Source organism: Capsella rubella, unplaced genomic scaffold, assembly GCF_000375325.1.
Source record: "Capsella rubella cultivar Monte Gargano unplaced genomic scaffold, Caprub1_0 scaffold_4, whole genome shotgun sequence".
In the NCBI taxonomy this organism is placed as follows: Eukaryota; Viridiplantae; Streptophyta; class Magnoliopsida; order Brassicales; family Brassicaceae; genus Capsella; species Capsella rubella.
Genome location: NW_006238920.1, coordinates 9,653,666 through 9,674,057, shown reverse-complemented (window position 1 = coordinate 9,674,057; position 20,392 = coordinate 9,653,666). Strand labels below are relative to the sequence as shown.

At 35.3% G+C, this 20,392-nt stretch overlaps 3 protein-coding genes across 5 annotated transcripts; 1 reads left to right on the top strand and 2 right to left on the bottom strand.

The window, feature by feature from the left end:
- Positions 1 to 3,577: 3,577 nt before the first annotated feature.
- On the bottom strand, positions 3,578 to 4,587 carry LOC17888667. Its single transcript, XM_023784633.1, has 4 exons — positions 4,354 to 4,587; positions 3,940 to 4,016; positions 3,828 to 3,864; positions 3,578 to 3,694 (listed from the first exon to the last, which is right to left on the bottom strand). The coding sequence occupies exons 1-4, from the start codon at positions 4,585 to 4,587 to the stop codon at positions 3,578 to 3,580; spliced, it is 465 nt and encodes a 154-aa protein (XP_023640401.1).
- A 4,540-nt stretch (positions 4,588 to 9,127) lies between these two features.
- Positions 9,128 to 13,245, top strand: LOC17889014 (potassium transporter 11). Of its 2 annotated transcripts, none has more exons than XM_006293645.2 (9): positions 9,128 to 9,522; positions 9,997 to 10,230; positions 10,352 to 10,577; positions 10,658 to 10,903; positions 11,014 to 11,064; positions 11,152 to 11,412; positions 11,516 to 11,683; positions 11,762 to 12,539; positions 12,641 to 13,245. In XM_006293645.2, the coding sequence occupies exons 2-9, from the start codon at positions 10,081 to 10,083 to the stop codon at positions 13,140 to 13,142; spliced, it is 2,382 nt and encodes a 793-aa protein (XP_006293707.1). In that variant the 5' UTR covers positions 9,128 to 9,522; positions 9,997 to 10,080; the 3' UTR covers positions 13,143 to 13,245. The 2 variants fall into 2 exon arrangements, with proteins under 2 accessions (XP_006293707.1, XP_023640470.1); XM_023784702.1 differs by having other exon boundaries at positions 9,968 to 10,230.
- A 149-nt stretch (positions 13,246 to 13,394) lies between these two features.
- Positions 13,395 to 19,936, bottom strand: LOC17890242 (dual specificity protein kinase splB). Of its 2 annotated transcripts, none has more exons than XM_023785176.1 (9): positions 19,825 to 19,936; positions 16,061 to 19,094; positions 15,885 to 15,944; positions 15,308 to 15,460; positions 14,813 to 14,973; positions 14,588 to 14,735; positions 14,380 to 14,502; positions 14,151 to 14,238; positions 13,395 to 13,823 (listed from the first exon to the last, which is right to left on the bottom strand). In XM_023785176.1, the coding sequence occupies exons 2-9, from the start codon at positions 18,938 to 18,940 to the stop codon at positions 13,624 to 13,626; spliced, it is 3,813 nt and encodes a 1,270-aa protein (XP_023640944.1). In that variant the 5' UTR covers positions 18,941 to 19,094; positions 19,825 to 19,936; the 3' UTR covers positions 13,395 to 13,623. The 2 variants fall into 2 exon arrangements, with proteins under 2 accessions (XP_023640944.1, XP_023640945.1); XM_023785177.1 differs by lacking the exon at positions 19,825 to 19,936 and adding an exon at positions 19,692 to 19,775.
- Between the last annotated feature and the right edge of the window lie 456 nt (positions 19,937 to 20,392).

Below are 20,392 nucleotides of genomic sequence, written 5' to 3'. Positions count from 1 at the left end.
GTCTTAAATCTTAGACACTTTGGATATTTTCGAGTAGTTAAGATAGGTTTGGACACAAAAGTTTAGATTTTTAAAAATACTTTAGATAATCCGAACCCATAAAATCCGACCTTAATCCAAACTGAACCTAAAATTTAAAAATATTCGAATGAATGAATTTTAAAATTTTAAACCCAAAATAGCCAAATCCAAAATATTCAATCCAAATCTGAAAAGTGAAAACTCAAACCTATATATTATGATAGCGTCAAAAAAAAAAAATGGTCAATCTTATGAAGAACGACAAACATATATCATAATTATAAATTATAACCAATGGTAAAAATGAGAGTCCAATCCAAACTCATTTATTCAATAACAAGAGATTGTAAATTATTTTGAACGTTTCAAAAGAAATTCCAAATTCAATAACAGTAGTTTTAAAAAGACAAAAGAGATTCAAAAATCAAAAGTTGGATAACATGTGATTTAAAAAAAAAATACTTAAAAATCTTATAAAATATCAAATTCAACATACAACCCCTAAATCTTTAATCTTAATTCTTTACATAAACGTTGGGATTGTAATGTCAGTTTTATCATTGGTTATTAATTCAATTTCGAATTGAATGAAGAAAGAACCTGGTTCGGGTCGGTTTGGGATGATTAAAATGTCAGTAAACGACGACGTTTTTAACTATCGGGATAGAACAGAGCCTTGGAGTTTCAGTATATATACTCTCGTCTCGTCTCGTCTCATTTGTCTCTGTGATACTCGATTGAGTAGTTTCCGTGATTCTCATCTGCGAATTCAATCTTCTGAAAATATCAGATTATCTTATACTGAATTCGTTCTAGAGTTGTACAGAATCGAAGAAGCAAGCGAGGACACCAGAGCACGACGTTGGGAAAAGAAGCTGAGGTTGAAGGAACGCTTCCTTGCGACGCAAGAGTTTCGTAGGTAACGCTTTTCTTCTTCTTTCGATGCCATATGTTTTCTTTAAGTTCCTCTACTCATTTCTTTAACGAATTTTGGGTTTTTCTCTGCGATGTTTTCCCGGAAATCAAAGTCCGTACTTTTTAACTCGTTTCTTGTGAATCAAGCATTTGGATAGCGTATCTTCTTTCGAAGATCTTCAAGTTTATATTAGTTCGAACTTTCCTCAATCGATATGGATTCTATTTCCTCTGCAGTCTGTTCTTTTTTCCCGGAAAATATACAACGTCAGTTCTTCTGAATCTTCGCTGCTTCTCCTGGGTACCGCTTCTTGATCTTTCTTGTGAATTTGTTTTCTCTTAGTTCTAATCATTTCTTAATCGAATTGGGGATTTTCCCTGCAGCATTTGTTCTTACGCGGTAAATTTCTCAGATAATAAGTTCCGTTCGTTTGACTCCTTTTGTGATTTCTTGGGTAAGACTTCTTCTTCTTTCTCGTGGTTATGTTTTCTCTTGTTCTTCTAATCATTTGGTGATTGGATTTGGGTTATTTTTCTCTGCAGCATTTCTTCTTTTCGCCCGTAAACTTCTCAGATAAAAAAAGTCCGTACGTTTGAATCGTCTTGTGATTTCGTGGGTACACTTCTTCTTTCTCTGTGGCCTTATATTTTTTACTAGTTTTCTAATCATTGCTTAATGGAGTTGGAATTATTCTCTTCAGCTCTGTTCTTTGAACCGGAAAATTTGCAGATAACAAAGTTCGTCCTTTAGACTCTTCCTGTGTATCACTCAATATTCGTGGGTAAAGTTCCTTTTTTTTGTTTCTTTTGACAATTTTTGGGTTTATACTAGTTATAGTTGCTGAAATTTATTTGATTTCTGCAGAGATGAAGAAAAAGCTAGCACTGGGGGACGTGTTTGGTCATTGGTGATAGCTTCCACCTTTGGCTTCTGGGGTGCTTACAGTGGAGTAAAGATCTTGGATGATATTCAGACTGAAGTAGAGGGCAGGCACGAGGAAGTTGAAGAAGCTAAAGCCAGGAATAGGAAGCTGCGTCTGATGAAGATAAATGAACAGAGAATCAAGTGGGAGGAGAAACTTTTTGGGAAGAAATGATGACAAGGAGAGATATAGGGAGTTACTTCTATAAATTTTTAAAATCCTTTAAAAATCCTTGTAAATCATTTTAAAACTGTTATAAACTTATAAAAACTTTTAAAAACCATTTTAAATCATTTAAAAACTATTTAAAAACCTTTGTAAGCTTCTAAAACCCTTTAAAAACCATTACAAATCTTTTAAAAACCATTTACAAACTCTTGTAAATCCCTTTAAAAACCCTTTTAAACCCTTTAAAAGACTCTTTAAAAAATCTTGTAAACCCTTAAAAAAATTTGGCGGGAAAATTTTGAAAAAAAAAATTTTTGGCAGGAAAATTTTGGCGGGAAATCAAAGGAAGAAATATTCCTTCCTTTGGGAAAGAATATTCTTTCAAATAAGGGTAAAATGGCCATTAAAATTTAAGAGAGGGCAAAAATGAAAATGGTAAAAAAAGAGGGTATTTTTAAAAGATGGTATCATAAAAAGGTTATTAGTATCAATTTCTCTATATTTTATATTATAAAACAAAAATATAATTGATTTAAAAATAAAATAAAAAAACTTACTAATTCTCATTTTAAAAACACATATAAAAATAGTAACAACAAAAATAATATTTCTTTAAAAGTTTCAATATTAATTATTTTTGTTTCAATAGATCACTTATGGTAAACTAATAAACAAAATAAAAAATTCACAATCTTTCATAAAAATTGAAAATTAAAATTTTTTAAAAACATAATTAAAAAATTGAACTAAATATAAAGCAAATTATACTAATATGTTAAATTTTAAAATTGTTCAATATTAAAATACAAAAAAATATTAAACAAAAAACCAGAACGAATATATAATAGTATAAAAATGATCAGAACGAGATATAAATTACGTCAAAACCAAAAAAAAAAACTTAAAACAAAAAGTTAAATTATGACAATATATAAAGAAATAATGTAACAAAAAAAAATACAACAATCCCCCCGAAACCCACAAATCAGTTTCTACTTTCGGGCCAACATATTAAAAGGCCTACAAAATTAACATCTAGATCTATATTTGGTACTGGGTAGGAATCCTAATAACACATGTTATTTTATGATGCTCCACGACACTTCCGTTTACACCCACTCATCAATCTATGCTAAATACTTAATTTGTTAAAACACATGTTCTTGTATAATTCTCCATGGTACTTCCGTTTAGATCTATACATTGATTTATAGTAGACACACTTAATTTATCAAGTACTAATGAAGATAAAACTCAATAAATTTCCTATACAAATACAATCTAAAATTAAAAAAGAAAATATAATATAGCTGAAAAAATCAATAAAAAATAAAATACAAACCAATTATTCATAAACACATGGAAAGTGGAAAGTGGAAAGTGGAAACCTGACTAATATATATATATATATATAAAAGTGAAAGTGGAAAAGTTGAACTTTCAAAAGTGACTTCTTATAATCTTATGAAAATAAGAAAAAGCACAAAACCCAAAAAGTCCACGAGTTATTCTAGTTATGCGATATGTTTGAGTCGGTGGATTTTCGTCGGTCACAACAAGAATACGATGCAGGCCCCAGTTGCTGTCACAGAAGCAATTGTACATATAGCAACCTTCAAGACTCCATAATGTGATGCTTGGAACTCATATTTCAACTGAGTAAAACCCTGAAATACCCAAAACACATGTATTACTTCTTCTGATTTCTGATTTTACTAACCTAAAGTCACTAGTGTGATATAGATTAATGAATAGAGGAAAAGAAACCATATAATTGCAAAAAAAAAAAAAAAACTATACCTGGTCAACTTTGTGTATGAGGATATCATGATCACACCTGTTCCAAATGAAAGGTCAGCTAATTAGTTTAAATGGGACAAATTACAAATATTAAAAAGCTGAGTCAAAATACCTCCGATCGGCTTGCATTGTAGCAATATCGGCTCGCAGCATTCGAACCTCTTCTGCAATACGAGTTGATTGATACTCCTGCACAAAGAGACAATCAAGGACACTTAGTTGGAAAGAACATATCTTCTACCATTCCTAGCTAGTGAGAAGAAAACTAAAGAGTAACTCACGGCATGGAGATCAGTTTCGTTGGAGGTTATCATCACATCCCGTAACACAGTTTCTAAAGATAAGTTCACAACACAAGATATAAAAAAACACATCGCTACTTCTTAGATACTTGTCATCAACACTACAAGATACCGTAACAGTTTCTAAATTTAAGTTCACAACGCAAGAGATATACAAGAAAACAATAATAGTTAGACAAGTAGTACTAATTATAATTAACGAAAGTTTGGAAAAGAAGAGTTGCCTCGGATTTGGCGATGTCGGATTTGACCTTCTCCATCACTGACTCAAGGCCACTGGTGAAGGCGCCGGTTATTGCTTCCGCTTGTGTCGAGGGTACGTTGATCGCCTCAAGAGCCTTAACCATTCCTAATGTATCGACATGGTGGAGAGATTTGGACTTCCCGGAAGAAAGTGAACGATAACTCAGACCTCCTCCGCTTCTTCCGATGCTAATAGCGCGCTTAAGCATTGCCATGACTCTAGTGCCCGTGTGGAAGGAGTGAATAATCGATTTTACTCTTCGGATGTTTGAAGACGTGAAGAAACCCTACCTTATGACCAAGAGAAAGAAGAGGCTTGCTTCACAAGGAAATATTCTTCTCAACCTCGCCTCCTATCGTTATGATGATATAAACAACTAGGTTTACAAGAATCCCATTACTCCTCTTTTGGTGCAATTCAAATTATTTATTACGAAATATTTTTTTGACTCAATCTAAAGATTTCTAGAAATATCCGGAACTATATAAAAAAAAAAAATTCAAGGGAAATTATCCCAAAAAGAATAATTTTTGAAGGGAAATTATTATAAAAAGAATAATTTTTACCACAAATAATTTTAACCAAAGTCAAAATAGCACTGAAAATAATTATTAATATTTTAAAATAATGAAAACCACAATATAGAATTAATATTTAAAGGTCAAATAAACAGAAAGTCTATATAAATATTTTGTAACGGTGTTAAAACATAAATTTGAGTAAAAAATAAAAATGTGGAGTTTCAATTGTAGATATGCCCCGCGACATCGTTGCAGGGACATGGGTCATCCATCACCAGTAAGATCGTGCTACGTGTTATTAAAAATCCGATGTGATATTGTGTTTTCATAATATATGGCATCACATCAAACTCACACTGATCACACATACATCACATTCACATAGTATGCCAAAACCAATTGCAGCTGCGATCACGAAAACACGTACGAATAAATACACGACATAAATAAATGAACTTTGTACAAATACCTTTCTTTTTTATTTATTTTTTGTCGTCTGAACAAATAAGTTTATTGTATATCGATTATTATGTCTCTTAATTTAATCAGGATATATATTATTCTTTTTGCAATCATGGACCAAACATAATCTAGACAAATGTGGGGAAAGATAATTCTGATTTTTTTTTCTAAATTTTCTTCAAAGTATGGTCGGTCACATTTTAAGGCAAAAGGGAAAAAACCTAATATAGATAGCTAGCAATTCACAGAAAAATTCTAACGAATACCATAAATTTCTAAAAATAAATGTGGTTTGTTTCACAGAAAAATCAATACTATACTTGTATGATGTTTTAATTTTTATCAGTTATGAATATATCCAGATTTTTGGATGGGAAACGCAAAAGAATACCAAATCAAAGCATATCTAGCATGTTCCAAAAAGGACGAGCGAGATTAGAGACACACATCATCCACAAGAAATGAGAGGATATGTGGAGGAACATGACACCAAAGGTTTGTTATACGATGAAATGATCACACCCATAGAGGAGCTTGAATATATATATATATCAACCATGGTTGTCGAAGTTGTTGCTTGTGGCAGAGATTATATATATAGTATAATGTGGTTGTTGAAGTTGTTGATGCATCAATGTTTTCGGCTATATATATAGTTCATAACCACAAAAGAACATGAATTTGACAAAACCCCATTTTTTACTATGTTAGCGTCAATGAGCAATGGCTGGAAATTTTATATATTCTTCGGATCATCTTGATTGATATAGTCAGTCTCATCGGTCTGAGAATCTCAACTGGTGATTGGATTTAAAGATTAACATACGTACTTGGTTTGATCGATGGCCAAAAGAAAGAAGTACGTACGTACATACATATATAGGTTGATTAAATGTTTTTAGCTCTGATATACCATAAACAAATTAAACTATTACTAATGATTGGATACATATCAGAAAAAGCTATCTACTAGAGATTTTGCACTTACATTTAAGTACATCTAAACTTTTCATATTTACAATATTCTTTAGTAATTTACATCTTGACTCTTTTGGATTCGTGTATTTCTCTAAATCTTGAAATCCATTATATGATAAATTGTGTGGTATTTAGAATCTTTGGTAAGCACTTTACATTAAACATTAGATTACAAATTTGAATGTTTAGTACTAATTCGAATCTCTTATATATAATTTGGAAGAAGAAGAAGAAAAAACAACACTTTCGGATTGGTGTGTGTTTGGACGAGCTAGGACCACATATATACATCATTAGTTATCCGTACCAGCTGTCGTATTGTTTATATTTAGCATACAACCACGTGGGTGCGCGCACCTTTCGCATTATCATTTCTACAATACATCGGCATTAACATAATTTGTTTTTTTTCATTAAAAAGGAGAAAGAAAAACTAATTTGTAGCCACATATATATGTATATGATCATAAATGAATTGTATATGAAGGCAAAATGATCAATTGTTTGGTAATCTAGGGATATAAATGACAATATTCGATTATAATTGAAATTTAAGAAGTTTCTATCATCTAGCAAAACATAAAACGATCGATATTCAGAATATTTTTATTTTTATTATTAGTTTATACTGTGATACCATATTAATTCCATCTCTCTCACACACACACACACGTATATTCCACGACGTAGTATACGTTGCATGCATCTCTCGCTTACACAACTAGCTCTAGCTTGATGAATTCCGAAATAATGTAATGGCGTGGCGTGTTGATACTTCATAAAAATAGTCCACATTTAAGAATATATATATGTATCGACTACTAGCTAAGAGATATAATCGAAAATCCAGTAATCTATATCTTTTTTGGCTTTAATGTTGAATAGTGTTGCTATGATCAATCTATATATACACTATTTTGGAACAACAAAGACTTTAACGAAAGCCATGTGATGGGAGTTTTATTACAAAAGAAAACAAAATCTCATGTGCATATATATATATATATATGTACAACCAAATTAAAAGGTATGGACTCTTGTAGGAATACTTGGTTCAGCGTTACGCATCGTCCAGTTGTCCGCGTAATTTTATTTTTAATCAAGATAATTACAGTTCGTTATATTGAACGGAATAAATAATTGAAAGTTGTCTTCGTGAATCATTGACCTAGTCGATAAAATGCTATGACAAAGAATATATGTATTACCCTCCATGTACATGATACAACTTCATTCTCATCGTGATTCTCTGATGCTTAAATAATGGCATGAAATAATATAGTTTAATATATATATCAGTCCATAGAGAAATGAATTGTATTGTGAATCTTTTGAATGTTATTTTTTAACAGCAAAAGTGTCAACATTTTTCAAAATTAGGGTCATATAATATAATAAATAATTTGGAATTGGACTTAGTAAATTAATTATAGTTGCCGAAAAGGGTAAGTACGGGGTCAATGGATACAAGGTTACTTAAAATGGACAAATTACTTTGTTTACCCGGTCATATATACATATGTCTTTTTCTACAAGTAAGGTCAAAGCAAGTTAACGACCATATATAATTTATCTACCAAATCAATCATTTGCAACCAATACCAAAATATGTATATATGTAAGATACAAAAATGATTGGAGAAATCTTATGCTTCTTTTTAATAAATTAAAAATAAAAAATCCAGTAGCTTCTTTCAATTAAAATCTAACCCAAAATTACTGTTATCTTGTTTTTGCTAATTAAAACGATAAAAATATTGCTTTTGTTAGATAGGTGAAAACAATAAAATTTACCTTTAGTGAAATTTTCTAAATCATTTGTGAATGACTGAATGTTTTAATTTGTGGTTGGTCCAATTGGTTAATAAAAAAAATTATGACGCAGGCAAATATTTAACAAATAATTTTTTTGTAAAGATGTTGGGTATTTAGATCGAGATGTGCATATAAACTATAGAAGAAAATTCGAGAGAGGAATGGATCCAAGATTTAAATACCTTGATTTATTGTTTTACAACAATTTAGGTTTCGAATAGTAACTGCGTTTTTTTACCGCGGAGAAGTGCGGTGCAGTGCAAATAGTAACAAAAATATATAGATATTTATGTATATGCAGATATTTTGACACTGTTACAACACTGTTGCGGTGCGGTTTTGTAGTGCGGTATGGTTACCATTCGGAACTTTAATACCTAAATTTAACATGTCGTTAATTATTTAATTTAATTTGTAACATTATGAAAAGCTGACAGACTCGTCTGACAAAATCATCCCGTTATCTTTTCTTTTTCAGTTGATGAGTTCCGTTGACCCGTTACGTTTTACGTTACCAATCAATTTTTATACTGATACGTAATTATTAGGAACTTGAAATTTTATTTTTGTCAACACCATACATCAAATGTATACTTGAATTCAACTGATGATAAATAATAATAAAAGCACTACTAGCACCACGAACCACTACTTTTATATCATTTTTAGATTCTTCTTTGTACCAACCTTTTCTTTAATATTTTTTTTTTCTGTCGATTGAAGAAAATAGGATAATTCTCTTTAATGATAGTTATATAATTGATTGATCCAGTGGTATAGGCACTACAATAAAAAAATTTCATACTAATTTTTTTTTTTTTAATTTATAAAACTATGTTAATCTCAAATATTTTTGTTACCTTTTAGAAGTTAATATTCCTCCCCCCCCCCCCCTGATAAATAAAATGAAGAGTACTTTGTGTGTGTGTAAAAGAATTGTACTTTCCAATCTGAAAACTATATAATAAAAAATGGGTTGATAACTATAATACAAATATAATAATAATAGAAGAACTCACCATGTTCATCTCTGTCAGAAGAATTCAGAATCATATGTACTAGTACTTCTTCTTCTCTCTCTCTCTCTCTCTCTCTCTTTCTTAGCTCTCTCTCTCTTTGAAAGCAACTCTCATTAGTTACGTTACAGACGGAGAGCTAGAGAAGACAAAAACGCAGCTCTCTCCTGCGTTTTCTTCCTTTCTTTTCTCAATTCTCAGACAAAACACAGAGCTCTTCTTCTTTTCTTTTTGCTTTCCTTTTCCTCTGGTAACTTCAACAATCTTCGTTTTTGGGCTGCTTGAATATTCAACAAGAGATTAGATTGTTTTATATATTCGATGGTCCTGAATCGAACAGGACCCACAAATGAAACTGTAAGAATCTACTTCTTTTTTTTTTTTTTTTGGTTTTTTTTTTGGTGAACACTGTAAGAATCTACTTCTTATACATAAAAAAAAAAAGACTTATTTTCTTTTTCTTTTTGGTGTTTGCAGTTCGTTATGTGTTATGTTTTATAAACCATAGAAATAGTGTCGGGGTTTTTGGAATTCTCTTTATTGTTTTTGTTTTGATCGGGGTTTATTATTATTACTGTACAAGTTATGAATTGGTTTGGTTTGATTGTTACATTTTCCAAATTATCTTTGGCTGCTTGTTAATAATCAGGATCTTTACCTTATACTATTCCATCTCTTTTCTCAGTTTTGGCTCTTTTATGAGTTTTTGATTGGTATAGTTAGCTCTTACGACATTCCTCTTTTGGGAACTTTTCCTTTTTTCTTCAAAAGTCTGCTCTTTTTTTTTTGTGAAATTTCCCAGTTTTTTTGAATATTCGAAGCCAAATTCAGGTTTTGGTTGTAAAAGATCTGGGCTTTGTAAAGGAGGAGCTTTGATGTGTTAGAATAATTAAAAAAAAGAAGTTAGTATAATAAATGGCGGCAAAAGTAGAAGCAGCAACAATGGGTGGTGAGATTGATGAAGAAGAGAGTGATGAGAGAGGTAGCATGTGGGATTTGGACCAGAAGCTTGATCAATCTATGGATGAAGAAGCTGGTCGACTCAGAAACATGTACAGAGAAAAGGTATTCACTTTTTCTTTTTTTTATTCTTATTGTTTCTCTGATGAGTTTTTATTTATTTATTCATCAGACTATTAATTAATGAAGACTTTTTGATGACATTACTGTAACAACATTTTTGCAGAAATTCTCGGCTCTTCTGCTTCTGCAGCTCTCGTTTCAGAGCCTCGGTGTTGTATATGGAGATTTGGGGACTTCTCCTCTCTATGTTTTCTACAATACATTTCCTCATGGGATCAAAGATCCTGAAGATGTCATTGGAGCTCTATCTCTCATCATTTATTCACTCACACTCATCCCTCTTCTCAAATACGTTTTCGTTGTTTGTAAAGCAAATGATAACGGTCAAGGTATATATTATGAACCAATTCCACAAGCTTCTCCTTTTTGGGTCCATGTTGGTGTGTTACTGACTTGATTTTTGTTGTAGGTGGGACTTTTGCGCTGTATTCATTACTCTGTAGACATGCCAAAGTGAAGACAATTCAGAACCAGCACCGCACTGATGAAGAGCTTACTACTTACAGCCGTACTACGTTTCATGAGCATTCCTTTGCTGCCAAAACCAAAAGGTGGTTAGAAAAGCATACTTCTAGAAAAACTGCTCTTCTTATTTTAGTTCTTGTTGGTACCTGTATGGTCATCGGCGATGGAATCCTTACTCCAGCCATTTCGGGTATGCAACCTCCATTGTTTGTTTTCCTTTTTACCTTTACATTTACTCAACTACTTCTTATAGTTATGTGTTTTAGTCAATATTCATTTGTATTTTTATATCTTTTGCAGTTCTCTCAGCTGCTGGTGGGTTAAGAGTAAACCTTCCTCACATAAGCAATGGTATATGTTAGCATTTTGCAGGCGTTCAACTTCATCTTGAAACATATGATATCTATGATAATCATAAGTATGTGGTTGTTTTTACAGGTGTTGTTGTTTTTGTTGCTGTTGTGATATTAGTCAGCTTGTTTAGTGTACAGCATTATGGAACAGACAAGGTTGGTTGGCTTTTTGCGCCCATTGTTTTTCTCTGGTTCCTCTCTATTGCAAGTATTGGTATGTACAATATCTGGAAGCACGACACTAGCGTCTTGAAAGCTTTCTCCCCAGTTTATATATACCGGTATTTCAAAAGAGGCGGTCGGGATCGCTGGACCTCTCTTGGAGGCATTATGCTTAGTATAACAGGTAAAGAACACAAGATGTGGCTGGTTCTGCTCTTGGACTATTCATATTTTCTTGATCTTGATTGTTTCTTTTTTTTTTCTTGCCATTCCCATGAAATTGACAGGAATCGAAGCACTCTTCGCTGATCTATCGCATTTTCCGGTCTCAGCTGTGCAAATTGCTTTTACAGTAATCGTGTTTCCTTGCCTTCTTTTGGCTTATAGTGGACAAGCTGCCTACATTAGGAGGCATCCGGATCATGTGGCTGATGCATTTTACCGCTCCATTCCAGGTTTCTTATTTGATTATATTCATCTTTCGATCTGTGTAGAAAACTATAAGAATTAAGTAAATACATATGTTCTTGCAGGAAGTGTATACTGGCCAATGTTCATTATTGCAACAGCTGCAGCGATTGTGGCGAGCCAAGCCACGATATCGGCGACGTTTTCCTTAGTCAAGCAAGCTCTAGCCCACGGGTGTTTTCCAAGAGTGAAAGTGGTGCATACTTCTAGGAAATTCCTCGGTCAGATTTACGTTCCTGACATCAATTGGATCCTAATGATCCTTTGCATAGCTGTTACTGCTGGATTCAAGAACCAGAGTCAGATAGGAAACGCTTATGGGACCGCAGTAGTGATTGTCATGCTCGTGACAACACTTCTTATGACGCTGATCATGATCCTCGTGTGGCGTTGCCATTGGGTTCTGGTTCTCATATTCACCATCCTCTCACTTGTCGTGGAATGCACCTACTTCTCGGCCATGCTTTTCAAAATTGACCAAGGTGGTTGGGTACCGCTTGTAATAGCTGCAGCTTTTCTCCTCATCATGTCGGTATGGCACTACGGAACTTTGAAGCGATACGAGTTTGAAATGCACAGTAAAGTCTCAATGGCTTGGATAATCGGACTTGGTCCTAGCCTTGGACTTGTTCGGGTTCCCGGGGTTGGTCTCGTTTACACGGAGCTAGCCAGTGGAGTCCCTCACATTTTCTCTCATTTCATTACAAACCTACCGGCCATTCACTCCGTTGTGGTGTTCGTGTGCGTCAAGAACCTCCCAGTTTACACCGTCCCCGAGGAAGAGCGGTTCCTCGTTAAAAGGATTGGTCCAAAGAACTTCCACATGTTCCGTTGTGTCGCCAGGTAACTAACCCATGTGAAACAGTGTTACCCGGTGATTACTAGGGGTGTTGGTTTAACTGAAAGAACACTAATATATATGTGATCGTCTCCATTGTTAACAGGTACGGATACAGAGACTTGCACAAGAAAGATGATGACTTCGAGAAACGCCTCTTTGAGAGCCTCTTCTTGTATGTCCGCCTTGAATCGATGATGGAAGGGGGCTGTTCGGATTCCGATGAGTACAGCATCTGCGGAAGCCAGCAACAGCTCAAAGACACGGTTGGGAACGGAAACGAGAATGAGAATCTGGCAACTTTTGATACATTTGATTCAGTAGAGTCAATAACGCCTGTGAAACGGGTGAGTCACACGGTGACAGCATCCAGCCAGATGAGTGGTGGAGTAGACGAGCTGGAGTTCATAAATGGGTGCCGTGATGCGGGAGTGGTGCACATAATGGGTAACACGGTGGTTCGAGCCAGGAGGGAAGCGAGGTTCTACAAGAAGATAGCCATTGACTATGTATATGCGTTTCTTAGGAAGATTTGTAGAGAGCATAGTGCTATCTACAATGTTCCTCAGGAGAGTCTTTTGAATGTTGGTCAGATTTTCTATGTATAATGATGATTTACAACAGGTTTGTATTGTATATGCATTTGTTTTTATACTCTTGCTTGTATGTAATGTCTATGATGTTGTATAGTTATATCAAAATTTTGGTGCATGAGCAAAAGTATTTCGCATATCTATTGGAAGAGCTAATTTTCCACAACAAAAATTATAGATCTAAGTAAACCTGTTATAATAAAAGTCATGTATATTTTTAAAATTGAACTTTTGTTTTGCTATTACTGAAAGGAAAAGACACCTGAGTACAGAAAAAGAAGAGTCCAAGTCCTTGTACCAAACCAATTTACTTACACTCAATAATAATAAAAAGAAATGGCTATACAATATGTGCTTTTTAGTGTTTCTTGTACAAATCAACACAATCGTTTCTCACCTTGAAACTGTAGCACTCAAATCCCAAAGAAGTAGCAAGGATATATTTATACACAAACCATTTTTTCTTTTTACGATTTACGTACCAGCAACAAACAGATTACTTGTGGATTTGGTGGTTGACAGCGTGTGGTTTTGTGTGGACCGCAGAGGAGGACATGGTGCGGAGACGTCTGGCTATTTCCGGGAAGGCAGGCCGAACAAATGGGTCAGGAGCCCAACACTGTTCCATCAGCATTCTCCACTCCGGGTCACAGTAGTTTGGCACGGTTGGTCTCAATGTATTGTTCACTATGCCTCCTACAATTTTTAGTCGCACAAGTAAAAAAATGAGTAAGAGAATCAGACTACCAAAACAGAGGAGCTTGATTTTCATTTCTGCAAATAGTTAAGTCAGAACTGAATGTACATAGGAATGTTAAAGCGGGTTAGCCTGCCTGACTCAGCTTTAGAAATGCCCACATATTGGTCTATTTTTCAAATTTGGGAATATCAGGGATGTACCCGTTTCAAAACCAGGGGCAGGTTCAAATTTCTAAACAATTGCCGAAACAGACAAACCTAAACTGTACACACCCTTGTTGGTAAGGAATGAACGAGCAAATGAGAAAAGAGAGAGTAACTTACCGATTATTGCCCCATAATGCATATTGGCGTAGGGTTCTTCGCCAGTAAGAATTTCCCACAAGACAATTCCGAAAGAGAATACATCAACCTGTTGGACGTGAAGTATCCATGGCAAAACATTACTTGCAGAATCATTTAAAGGGAATTAAAACTAAACATACAACAACATACAATAAATTGGAGAGCATTGGAATTCATTCACTTGCACAGGGATGTTATGGACTCGTACCTTTTCAGAAACTTTGCTGCTGCTGCCACTAAGTAGCTCGGGAGCCATCCAAGGGAGGGTTCCCCTTACGCCGCCAGTGACCAAAGTGTTTCTTTTTATCTTTGACAGACCAAAATCACCAACCTGCATAAAGCATCATATCTTTGTTACATAAATAAACAAAATGAAATAGTGCATCATTCTGTTCGCAAACTGTCCTAGAAGTCACCTTGCATATGGGACGGGCGGGATCTTTTAAGTTGACAAGCAAGTTATCACACTTCAAATCGAAATGCACTATGCTCTTTGAGTGCAAATATTCCATTCCAAAAGCTGCATCCATTGCAATGATAAGTCGCTTACGTCGATCAAGGTGCCTGCATCCATTTGGATTGATATAAAACTAGATAAATTGAGGAAGAAAGGATTACGACGAGCTGTATTAAACAATTACCTGTTGCTGAGCAGAACATGCCTAAGCGATCCATTGACCATGTACTCTGTCACTGTAGCTAAAGTTCCTCCTGGTCCATCTTTCACTACGCCGTAAAATGCCATAACATTTGGATGATGAAGCTTTGAAAGAATTTCAGCTTCATGCCAGAACTCGGAGGTCTGAAAAATTCAATCAGTGGTTTGTGAAACTTAAAACCAGTTAAAACTAATGCAACTTTCTTGAATGTAAGAATCGTCACTGAGGAGAAATCAAGTAAGATTTTACAGGGAATGCCAACTTGTAGCTCATAACAAGCATCTAGTAACCACTTCAGGCAAAAGAAATATTGACAACAAAAAGCTTGGTTCTGGGTTGAGATATTGTGTAGTGTCTTTTAGCAGTACTCTATACCCTAAAGCATACATATACTTTAACAGAAACACTAAGTGGTCATTGGTCAATGAACTTCTACAAATCCAAAAAAATCTCAACTCGTTAAGAAAGAACGCTCACCAATCTCTCTTGTTCAGATGAACGACCAATAAAACAGCTCCTTTTTATCCGCTTGATAGCAACATCTGTTCCCCTCCATTTTCCATGATAAACAGTTCCAAAGGTACCAGAACCTAATTCCTTCAGTTCTTCCAAGTCGTCATTTTTAATGACCTGAAACAGAAACAGAAACAAAATAAATACAATCATTTAATTATTTCTCCATCAATGGGAAAACCATGAGCAATATTGACAAAGATTACAAAAGTTCCAATGATTTCACCAGCCAGGGCTACATTATGCCTATTCTACAAAACTCCTTTGACCAAGAGCAGACAAGTAGCAAACACAGAAAAGACAGCTAAAAAGGTTGCATTGGAAAGTCATAACTTGGTTGACAGAATATAAAAGTCATTCGGGTACTAAGGGTCTATACCGCTACAGACTAATACTTCTATGTACCAAAGCCATCTTTTAAAATAACCAGAAACAATTATCCAGACCCGTTGGTCAATCGTTGCATAGTATATGGTTAAAAAGAGAGGGGCATATGGAACAACTCGTAAACATGTTGAGCCATACGCTGACAAATGCATACCTGCAGAGACCTCATGCCACTATCTGCAACCATAAAGTCAATGAGAGGAACTCCAGTATTCTGCATATCCAAAGCCAAATTTATAGAATTTAGTAATTATCAGTTGAGACAGGTTTTTTGCCAGTAGTAAAACTTTCTTAGATTTTCCATATTTAGGTTGAATATAATAAGCTTACCAGAGTTACATCTGTGCTTTCAGCACCTTTGATCTGTGACTGACCATAATCTTCTTGTGTGTTTACTGTGTTCAAATCAGCTATGGTAGTGGTAGACATCTCTGGCTGGATATTTCCATCAAATTGGATTTGTGAATTTATCTGGCTTGAAGCAACTTTCTCAGACTGCAATGGTGGGTAGCTATAATCAATAGGAACTCCGTTGGTGTTAGTCAGGGAAGTGGGAAATCCAGGGTGGTCCTGATCCATAAGGGATAGATCCTTCCTCTCAAACTCATCCTGCGCCAAATTTCGAAAATACGACCAAGTTTTAGGGTCATTATTCTGAATATTTAAACTCACACCAGCCCCATCGGCATGCAATGGCTCTAATTCAGGGAAGTCCAGAGACTCTTCCGCTTTCAATATATCAGCAAGAAAATCACGAGGAAATCTATCATTTATATCAACAACTATATCCCCCTTCTCAATGTGTCCTCGTGGAACAGCCTTTACTGAAGTCTCTTTCTGACTTACATGCTCTGGGACGTTAGACTCCAAGTTTCTTTTCTCAGACTGTGACATACTACCATCCGCTGTCCAGATGCTTTCCGGAGCTGATCTTACTGGTGCGGTAGAATGAACATTCTGGGACTCCATATTTGCTTCATGAGAAGTTTCTGATGATTCGCTGATAGGTAGGAATGCATCTGAAGTTGTTTGAGCCATTACAAATTGAGAGGCAAGTGAATCATCAGATTTAGACAAACGGTTAGTTTCTGTTGGATCTCGTAGAGTGCGCTCAGAATGAAAAACTCTATGATGAATCACAGGCTGGTCAACATTGCTCAAATTAGCTGAATTAGCATCTGAAGTACCATGTCCAGATGCTGAGAGTCCTCCAGGCAGACAAAATGGCTTGTCCTGATTCTTTGCCGTGCCTTCATTTGCTGTATCTAAGGCACCCGTTTTCGGAACATAGTCCTGGGGTGTTCTAAGATTTTTTTCTGGATAAACAAAGGATTTTGGATCTGGAATTGAATTGGATAATTTCATGGAATTAGGAGCTTCTTCCTTGAGGGCGTGATCTGGGACCATAGAATCACTAGATACAGAGGAAACGGAATATTCATTGACCCTTGTGGTGGAGTTTTCTTTCCTCATCTTTGGCTCCTTTGCTGACAGATTTTTCTCAACATGGTCCTGGGATTTTCTTAGAATTTTATCTGGAAGAGCTGAAGAACTTAGATCTGGTGTTGAACTGGATGTTTGAGTGACAATTGTAGCTTCTTCCTTCACAAGGTGATCTGGAACTATCAAATCATCAGGCATAGAGGAAACAGAATACTCACTGACCCTTGGGGTTGATGACTCTCTCTTCATCTTTGGCTCCTTTGCCGAAAGATTGCTCTCAACAATAGACACATTAGCAGGATCATTTACCTTCTGAAATGAGTCATCTCTTCTCATTTTGGCCTCCTTTGATGAAGCTTCTGAATCTTGTACATGAAAGATCTGATCCTCACGCAAAAGTCCTTGCTCAGGTTTTTGTGGATAGTGAGGCACCAGGGTTTCAAGAGGTGTTTCAGGATTCACAGAATAAGGGATATAATGTGGTTGTGGTTGAACATGCAAAGGACCAGATCCATTCTCATCTATATAGCCAATGCTAGCCATGTGAGCTGATGTATAAACTTGGTGGTTACCAAGTCCGGTGAAGTGCAATTGCTGTCCTAGATAAGGCTGTGAAAATGGCTCATTTCCAGTAGAAATAGCTGTTACAGGTTGAGAAGTTTGGCTTGCTGATAGAGATTCATTACCTGCCAACGGAGCAACCGAAGCTACTGCTGGTTCTGTAATAGCCCGATTGATCTTCCTATCAAAATTCCCTTGAAGTAGTTCATCCAAATTGTTCCCAGGAGCATTTGTTCCAAGAGAACTTTTTCGTGAACTTAGATCCATCCCATTGACAGCAACAACATACTGAACCTCAGAATCACCTTCTGCATGTTCCATAACGAACTGAGCCTCCTCTATATCACTGCTTGAAAACAAGAACATCCTCGGTTTCTCAGATCCTCCATTACCAAACACAATACATTCCTCCATCATGTTTTGTAAATCTTCATCAGAAGATACAGAGACTAAGGCATCGAGATCTTCGCCTGGCAGCTGATATTTTATGGTACGTGCTTCAGGGAACATTTCTTTCATCTTATGCATGAGTTCTTGGAAAGAAATAGTCTTGCTAATCCGTATTATACGCGTTTGGCCACCTACATATCTAAGTTTCTGATCTCTGGGGCGGGGTATAATTTTACCACCAAAACTACACAAGAACTTCGCCTGGTTCAAAGAGCTATCAGAAGCTCTAGAAGAAATCAAACTATGACGGCTTTGACCAGTTTCATTTCTCGAAGAAGTAACTGGGGCTGACTGGACCAGCTCATGATAGGTCTTATCTTCAATTCTAGAAGGAGGTTTCCTCTCTTGCTCAAAGGTAAGACGTTTTTCTTCTGTGTTCAACACTGTGGCGTTAGAGCCACTCTCTGACACCGAGTGAACCATTCCCATGGGAGTTAAGTTAACAGAAACAGGCATACCACTGGGATCACCATACACACTTGGGATGAACTGCGGTTTCATAATTACCCTATCTCGCATAAACTCAAAAGCAAATTCTTCACCCGTCTGTATCGAGTAGTTTAGCACTGGCCGAGCAGGGGTCGAAATACCATAATCTGGAGGCCGTACATTGGGGTTAAAATTAGTGGAAGGATCATGGGGAAACCGTTGATTTATGGACCCAAGGCCCTCATCTCTAGGGTCAGGGGGAGTATAGCGAACATGTTCATAACCCTTTGCTTGATCCATGTTTTCTTTGTCAAGGTGTCTATCCATCTAGTTCATCAGCTCCCTCAGAAACGCTTGGAGGCGACAAATCGTGATCATAGCCCAAGTGCAATCTTAGCATAAGCATCCTCTGTAAGTATCTAACGTTTTGGCTGCAGAATAAACCTTCTAACATGAACAACTCAAAGTCTCATTGAGGGGCCTGAAATTATTGAGAGAAGAGTAATTTTACTAAAGCATCAAATATAATCAGGACCCAAAAAAAAAAAAAAAACCAACAAAAGCATACGTGCAAACCTCAGGACTGAAAAGAACAAAACTATTAAATGTAACATTTTCGGTAGACAAACAAAAAAAAACTCCCCTACTCAAGCAGAGACAGATCATCCCGGCAAATCTGACTGCACATAATTTTAAGTGTTAACCATGAAACTAGCTAAAAATGACTAGCTTCTACAGAATTAAACTAATCAATTGAAAAGAGTGAACTCAACCTACAGTACCACCATCAACTAACAGAGCCCCTGAAATCTGAAATCGATCAACTTCACCAAACTAATAGCAAAAACCCATAGTATCTCCGACCAAAAATGAAGATCAACGGATCAATCAATAGAACTATAACCAAAATCAAATCAAGTCCACGAAATTAATGGAGTCACTGCCGTACAATTCCAAACCCAAAAAACAAAAAACGCGTCTCTTTAAACCAAAACTGAGCTTAAACAAAAGAACAAAACCCGATCAAGCACCAGACCCACTGAAATTCTTAAAAATGGCAAGATCTGAGTATCATTACCCAAAATTCAGGTGGAAACACATCGGATCCAGAGATTTTTCGACAATAGAAAGATCAAAATTCAGAAAACAAAAAAAAAACTAAACAAAGGAGAGTAAGAAGGAAGAAGAAGAAAAGTAGAGGCAAAAGGTACCAGGAAAGGCGGCAGCAGAGAGACTGTGAAGCGTCCTTGGTTTGACGATCGATGAGTAGAAGAAGAAAGACAAGTCCTTAAACTCTCTTCTAATTTGGACATTGCCAAATTATATTCCCCAGAGAATTCATATATATTGTGCGTTAGCCAATTATATAATTACTATAATCTCGTACAGTTCTATTTTTATTTTATTCAGATAATTTTATTTTATTTCTTTATTCTGATTTCTGAATTTAATAAAAGTCGTCAAAAGCTTATGTCATCTCCATAGATATTTTTTTTACTGATCCAATAAATATTTATTTCTTACTAATTGGTTTTATAAGAGTATTTTTTAAATTAAATTTAGTTACTACTTAATATTAAAATTTTAATAAACACTAATTATTTCTGAGGAACACAAAAAAATAGCTTTTGCAAAAAAATATTCCAGGTGAAATTTACAGGTGTAATCTAACTGTCAAGGCCATAATAATAAATACATAATTCCACCTGACGCCCAATGATAAATTTGATATTTTCCATTTTTCTATTGTTATTTTTTATTTTTTATTTTTTATTTTTT